Here is a 7,670-nt window from a genome sequence, read left to right as displayed (position 1 = left end):
TCGTTTTCTTTTTCTTTTTTTTTTCTTTCTTTTTTTCCCTTTTTAACTCATTTTCGCTCTCTTTTTTTCCCCCGTTAGCTCCGTATTTGTTCCATTCCTGGTTCTCAGCCGCATTCCATAGAATCAATCTACTCATTGCCAAACCTGCGGTTCTAGGTTTATGGGCCAAGGAGCCAATGCTCTTGCAAGTTCACACTCCACACACACACACACACCAAGTAAAGCAAGCCAGGCTTTTAGGCGAGCGCAGTCGCAGCCGCACACCCATACACTTCACACATACACGCATGCAGCGGCGCCAGACATCAGCAATCTCAATATTATTCTTGGCCTTTTACTGATAATTTGCTAGCTTGATGAGATTAGGAGACGTGGGGAAAAAAAATTCGACTACCATCTCCGAGAGCCAAAGTGATGATATGAAAAGAGTACAAATGTCCATCGAGGAGTGGAACAGCGAGGGAGAGGGGGGGAGGAGGCATCGACCCTTGCTTTCCTCTCCCCTCCCCCCCCCAACAAGGACGGGGTTCGCATACGTTATGACTGCGTAATAGTGCATGACAGCAACAACGTTGCATGCAAGCGTCCATACTGGGCCTTGTACGGTAGCATGACCTGGCATGGGTGCATGAACTTGTGGCCTCGATCGACTTTCCTACTGTTATTCGTAATACAGATACAACGATTACAGGCCCTCTCATTCAGTCGAGAAGTATTACTCCGTACCGATGCACTTCTTCGCCCCGCGGCGCGCGAGCTCCCAATAGTCTCGTTTGAGATGTGGTCAGCACTGCTGATTTGCCCCCGGACCCAAGACACGAAATCGTTGCGGAACACGGTTCATCTTCCAGTAGGAATGCTGCTCCTCCCCTTTCTTTCTTTTTCTTTCTTCCCTTGCTTCTTTTCTTTTTCGGCCGGCAGGCAATGAGATCGAGAGTCTCCACCCCACCTGGTCATGTCTGTACACTTACGCAATGATGAGAGAGGAAAAAAGAGACAACAGAAGAGCATGCCGGTAGGGAAGATTTGGCAGAGCCGTGAGCCGTATCAGATGATACGGACACAGGAGGAGGAAAAGCAACATCCATGGCCGGGCAGACATACAGAGCTCGTGGCTGTTGGATGCGATGCATCCGATATCATTACCAGCAGCAGATATCAACAGCAATAATAGATTGCCAAGCAATACGGAGTACGACGACGACGACGACGACGACGACGACGTTTAAGCTGTGCAGTTTGGGCGAGTTATCTACATCCATGTATGTCCCACACCTTGTACGTCGTATACTGTATTGCTACTGTAGTATCTCCAAGAGTCAACGAGCACTATTACCTAACATTGGCTGTGTCAATGCTCGTGTTACGATATCAATATTCATCGACCCAGCGCCAACCAAGCTGAGCGAAAGAGGCGACATGGGGCATCACGACATATCGGATGCATTGACTTGACCGTGCCGAGATAGAGTCAGTTATGTGTGGTCTTGAAAAGAAAGGGTAAGGAAAAGGAAAGAGGAAAGAAGGGGGGGGGAAAGTATTCGTCAGATGCCAAGATACTCTCCCTGCATCCCGTACACGCTTTCTTCCGCATGGTCTATATACGTATACACTCCATGTACGGAGTATTATTTACGAGCGTCCTGCAGCAACACCATATAACTTGCGTCAATCGCATGCATCCTGCAGTAGCAGGTAGAATACATCCTGCAGGCAGGCTCACCAACTTGCCGGATGTCCCTATGGCGGCAAGATCCGGTCCCATTGGGCAACGGGTGCCTCATGAAGCAGTAGCCAATAGCAGAGTGTGAATACCTTTCTGTGTCTGCACGAGCTGTCGTTGTGCTCGAGTCCACATACGAAGGAATGGTGAAGATGGAGGTAGTGAAGGCTGCTGCCAGTATTAGTTGGTGTACGCATCACGTCAGCATCAGAATACTAGGAGACTAGCTGGAACTGGCATCTAAAATTCCCGTAGCCCCAGCACTGATTGACCAGAGTCGATTGACCAGAGTCGATTGACCAGAGTCGATTGACCAGAGTCGATTGATCAGAGTCGATGGAGTCTAGTGCTGCTACTCGTAGGTATCAGGTATCAGGTATTATCAGCGTGTATACCACCACCAGACCAACACCAGATTGTACGTAGCGACGTAGCGATTCACCAATCGTATAATAATCCTCGTGCAGCACTGCTTAGAGTCTTGGCCGGAGTAAGAAGGTTTGACAGGGCATCCACCCACACAAACCAACTATTATCTAATATTGCCTCTTTCCCTCCTTTCTCCACTTGCCTGCCATAACCATCTGTACAGGCCTCACCCACCACCCCCGCCACGCCCAAGGTGGGGAGGATAGGGAGGGAGCCTGAGGAAGAGAGGAGAGTAAAGAAGAGGCCGGAAGGAGTATGAGCGCATGATGGCAATTTTTTTTCTCGATACCAGGACGACGCGCACGCACACAACTTGAACAGGTTGCGCCTAGGAGAGGGAGGAGGGGGGGGGGGGCCGCTCAGCCATTTACCGAGTAAAGACCGATGGGAAGAATGGGCAAGAGCAAGCGCGCCTACCACGTTTGATATTACGTGCGTACATGTATGGGGTATACGGGGGAGTACTGGCAGTTCAAGCTGAGAAGGGCAGGTTGAGAGAGTCGCGTTCTTGTTCTTGTTCTTGGTAAAGCCACACCTGTAAATGCGTCACGTTTACTAGGGATTTCTGCACCTCGGTAGTTTTGTAACACGCAAAAGGAGGCTGACCTGTAATATCCAAGTCTTGACATACCAGCGGCAAAGTACGCCCAATGTCGCACCGTACATATGGCGCACTGCCAGTTGTTGACGGAAGGAGAAATACAGCTTGTCATCACTGCTGCTAGGACTACTACCAATTCGTCTACAACCTTGAGTACTATCGGTATATGGTACGTATGGTACGAGCGAATACCGTTCAAGTTATTACTACTCTGTATCGATTGTCGATTCATCTGAGAATCGGGTAGAAACTCCACTCGTCAATCTATCACATCCCCCGTCACGGACCTGGCTCTATGAGGGAGGGAGAGAGGGTGAGAGAGAAAAAGTCGCAAGGGCCAACACACAATCACAGATACGGGCATTACTTGACATTGACATGGATACTTGAATAATCATACCCAGACACCTAGACTCAGACCAAGGAACTCGGGCGCAATGGACGATGGTGAGGAGGGTGTGTGTGGATTCAAACATCCCAGGTGCGCTTGCTGTGTGTCAGATTTGAGGGTCACCCCCTCCATCCCCCCCCACATCAAAAGAGACAGAACTTTGTTCTTTCTGTGAAAGGGAAAAGAAAAACAAAGTGGAGGAGAAAAGAGAGGAATCAGGAATAATCTGAGCTCCATTCTTTTAGATAAGATTTCGACCATGGCACAACCGTCGAGTACATGTCACAAGTAATTAGCATAGACGCTTACTAGAGTCGTATAAGAGAGATGAAATATATATATATATAAAGAGGCAAAAAAAAAAGGCACTAATATGATCTCAAAAAATTCTGCCCACGCTTCCGTTTATAAGGAGGCTAAGGAGGAGAATCGGCGTGTCCAGGTCTCCAACCCGTTTTGACTGGTTACTAAAGGTGTCGAAGGAAGGGGGGGGGGGGGGGGGGGGGGAGAGGACGAAGAGGGTAAGGTACATGCTATGTAAGGTACATGCTATGTATCACAACACAGTACTGATATACAGTAATACCCGTCCGCCATCCTACTGCCAAAGAGAAGAGACGGTATGTGGTATGTGTATACTCTCGTACGCATACCGTACGGCATATTACGGGGTAAGCGATGAGGCCTTAAACTCGGAGTTATTTTCCCGCCCCGAATTCGTCTCTTTTCTCATTATCCATACATCATTGCTTTTTCCTATTTCCTGTTAAGAATGCCGAACTCACAGGATAAGAAGAAGAAAAAGAAAAGACAGCCTAGCAAACCGCATCAATATTTGCCACAAACTGTGGGCAGCCAGCGCACACATACATGTTAGTATTCACGCGCGCAAGTTCCACCTCGTCAGGACAGGGGAAAGGGATCTTTGATCCAAAGATCAACAAGCGCAAAAAAAAAAAAAGTCGACTTGTCCCTTCGTCCAGGCACCCGGGCAGGTCGTAGATGGATCCGAGAGGCACAGCCAGGAAAGGAGTATCACTGTATATGCGCACCAGGGCAGCTGCGGAGGAAGAAACCGGGGAACTTCCTATGGTATTGTTCAGCCATAACCTTTTGAAATTGGCATGAAATTGAAAACAGGTTCTATTTTTTTTTTGTTCAACCCATGTCCTATTCCATCTATAAGTTCTTACCCTGTACCAACCCACATTTTTTCCCCTCCTCTGTCTATTCCGATATCATGAGTAAAGGAAGGCATCGGGGACATACATCATAGACGACTTCTCGTTCGTAGATCCGATCCCTCTCTTGGGTCAGATTATCCCAAGGGTTCATCCATCTTTTTTTTCTTGCCCCTTCCAGCCCGCGTCCGTTCCCACCACACCCCGTCCTGTTCATCTGACACATCTAACGGGACGTAAATGAGAAATGACTTTTGCGTGTGTGTTTGACAGCACACTCCACACACAAAGAGAGGGGAGGAAAAAAAAAAGGAACCCGTCGAGCCGTGGCACATAGCAGGGGGCGGTTGATGTGTGCCGTGTTTTCTCTTTCTTTTCTTGATCATGCTGCCCAGGTATCTTATCGGGAGCTTGGAGAGACACATTGCCAGTCCTTTGTCTCCTTACCTCGTTCGTTTATAACAATGTCGCTTTCCCACCACCCTCCACCGGACGATATATCAGCATGCCGTGATTATCAAACCCGGAAATCTTTTTGGGGGGGAAGGAGGTTATTATCAATACGTGATTCAGCAAAATCCACACTGTATACACCGCGCCACGAAACCACCCGACATACAGTGCGAACTGCTGCAATAGTGCCGGATGCACGCACAGTCTTCCAGCATGGGGGGGGGGGGGAGACCCTAAAGCTTTGGGCCGTCAATGTCGTGCCACAATACGCCACCTACCTCATCACCGGCCTCCGACGTTTCCTGAACGACAGCAGAGACTCGCGAAGCCGTCATCTTCAGCTGCTGAGGCGCAACAAGCTCTCAAGACGGCACGTCACTTACCTCTCCTCAATACCGCCCTCGTCGAACCCGTGGGAGGGGTGGGGTGCCAAAGAGAGGTGAGGGGTAGATCGCGTGTTGCCCCGCCATCGTCAGCGCGCCCGACGAACGAATTACCAGACAGCTCTTGATTGGGGTTGGAGGGTTTGCGCGGCACCGCGACGGCCATATATCCGTCCAGCCATGAGTGAGCTCCAGAGAGCATGGGCGAGGTCAAAGGTCGGGCTTCCGGCCGAGGCGACGAACACGACGATTCTCGATGAGACGCCCGAGGAGCAGGTGGAAGAGGACGACGATGATGAACTACCTGAGCTGCCAGAACATCCGGACGACGACTCGTCGTCCGCATCTTCCATGTCGTCGACTGGCACCGTGATCCCGTCACCGAACCAGAAGCTATTTGCTCGACCTCAAGGGTATGCTGAATCTGATTTTTTCCCTCTCTTTTTGTTCTTTTTCGCAGGCCTACTGGGGAAACAAAAAACAGTAACAGCACGGGATATATAGAGGGGGAGGGGAGGAGGAGATTCGGAAGAGCAAAGCAGACTGACAAGATGTACGTGATGCGATTCACGGCAGTGTGCCAGGACGCGGGAGGACATATGAGCAGATTCCCTGGACGACATATTTCGAGCGAGAACTATACCTCCAGCCGGCCGACAAGCCAGAAGTGACGTACCACGCGTACTTAACGTCGCCCGGCGACAAGGGGCCTCTATTCGTGATGCACCACGGCGGCGGCTCCTCCGGCCTCTCGTTTGCCGTCGTCGGATCCGAGATACGCAAGGGGCTTCCCTCGGCGGGTGTCCTATCCCTCGACTGCCGGGGTCACGGGTCGACAATGTCGCCGGAGGGGGCAGGAAGAGGAGGAGGAGGAGGAGGAGGAGGAGGGACGGGGCAGGACCAGGACCAGCAGCTGGACCTCCGTCTCGAGACGCTCTCGGCGGACCTGTTCTCGGTCATCGAGCTCACGCGTGAGCGCATGGGCTGGCCCCAGCTCCCACCCATCATACTCGTCGGTCACTCCCTCGGCGGCGCCGTGGTGGTCGACCTGGCCCGGTCCGGCCGGCTGGGCGCCAGCCTGCTCGGCTACGCGGTCCTGGACATCGTCGAGGGCTCGGCCATGGACGCCCTGCAGAGCATGCACACCTACCTCTCCACCCGGCCGGCCGGGTTCGCATCCCTGCAGTCCGGGATAGAGTGGCACCTGCGCACACGCACGCTGCGTAACTCGGCGTCGGCCCGCACCTCTGTGCCCGGACTGCTCGTGCATCGGGACGGCGACGAGGCCGTGGCAGACGCTGACGTCGGCGCCGACGCCAGCGGTGTCAGCGGGCGACCATGGAGGTGGAGGACGAATCTGGCCGCCACGCAGCCCTTCTGGGAGAACTGGTTTGTCGGGCTCAGCAAGAAATTCCTCGAGGCACGCGGTGGCAAGCTCCTGCTGCTTGCCGGGACCGACAGGCTCGACACGGAGCTGACCATTGGGCAGATGCAGGGTAAGTGACGAGCAGTCGGGGGGTGGTTTGTGAGAGAGAGAGAGAGAGAGAGAGGGAGTGTGTGTGTGTGTGTTTGTAACATGGGAGGGAAATTCACTACACTGCGCAGAGTAGAAGGAGAAGAGGGGGGAGGGGAGAGATGTTGCTGACATGGTGGACCGAAATAGGAAAATACGCATTGCAGGTATTTCCTGAATCAGGACATTTCATACAAGAGGACCTACCAGAGCGGACGGCCGTGTCCCTGGTGGACTTTTACCGGCGCAACGACCGGAGTACGCTCGTCTTGCCCCCCAAGGTATCGGACATGCTGGCACAGGGGAAAAGGGTATGATCATGGTTGGGATACGCGTGGAAGGAGCAGAAGAAGAAGACGGTGATGAACGAGAAAAACGCACACACGAACACACAAGCATGCACAGACATGCATGCATGCGCACACACACACACACGCGCGCAAACGTTGCACGGGCCCGAAATGCTATTGATTCTTCTCGAATTAGAGCCACTGTTCCGAATACCCTCTCTTCCTTCAAAAGCCGGTTTCAGAGAACAGGGGAATCTGCGTGATCGACATTCATGTGTGTCCAAGGGACAAGAGAGTGCGCTCAACAACTCGTGGTAGTTAGTGGTGGTCGCGATGTGACTGTGATGCGTGGCGCAGCCCAGGATTTTAAAAAAAAAAAAAAAAAAAAAAAAAAAAAAAGCGAAAAAGGGCAGGGCGGGCATTCACTAGGTTGGTGAGTTGGTCACAAAACTCGCGTATCGCGTGTGCTACTCCGTAGAGACTCCGAGAGGGAGAAGAGAGAGGCAAAAGCGGAGAGGACGAGGAAGCCCCAGATTATTGATTGGGCTGTAGTAGAGCTGGATTGGATAGCTGAAACGTACCTTGCGACAGAGTCTTTGATGGAGAGAGAGATGGTGGTGGGGGGAGGGGGGGGGCAAAGTGTCCCCCAACTTTTGCAAGGGCAAGGGATGTGACCCCCTAAAAAAGGACAAGAAGGACATCTTTT

At 52.0% G+C, this 7,670-nt stretch overlaps 1 protein-coding gene across 1 annotated transcript; it reads left to right on the top strand.

The window, feature by feature from the left end:
• Positions 1 to 5,341: 5,341 nt before the first annotated feature.
• Positions 5,342 to 6,991, top strand: GMORB2_5634 (uncharacterized protein; the record flags this gene model as incomplete). Its single annotated transcript, XM_035467604.1, has 3 exons — positions 5,342 to 5,574; positions 5,756 to 6,657; positions 6,858 to 6,991. The coding sequence occupies 3 exons, from the start codon at positions 5,342 to 5,344 to the stop codon at positions 6,989 to 6,991; spliced, it is 1,269 nt and encodes a 422-aa protein (XP_035322570.1).
• Between the last annotated feature and the right edge of the window lie 679 nt (positions 6,992 to 7,670).

Source organism: Geosmithia morbida, assembly GCF_012550715.1.
Source record: "Geosmithia morbida isolate 1262 chromosome Unknown scaffold_4, whole genome shotgun sequence".
NCBI classification, from domain to species: Eukaryota; Fungi; Ascomycota; class Sordariomycetes; order Hypocreales; family Bionectriaceae; genus Geosmithia; species Geosmithia morbida.
Note: the sequence above shows the minus strand (reverse complement) of the source record. Positions and strands in the feature narration are given on the sequence as shown.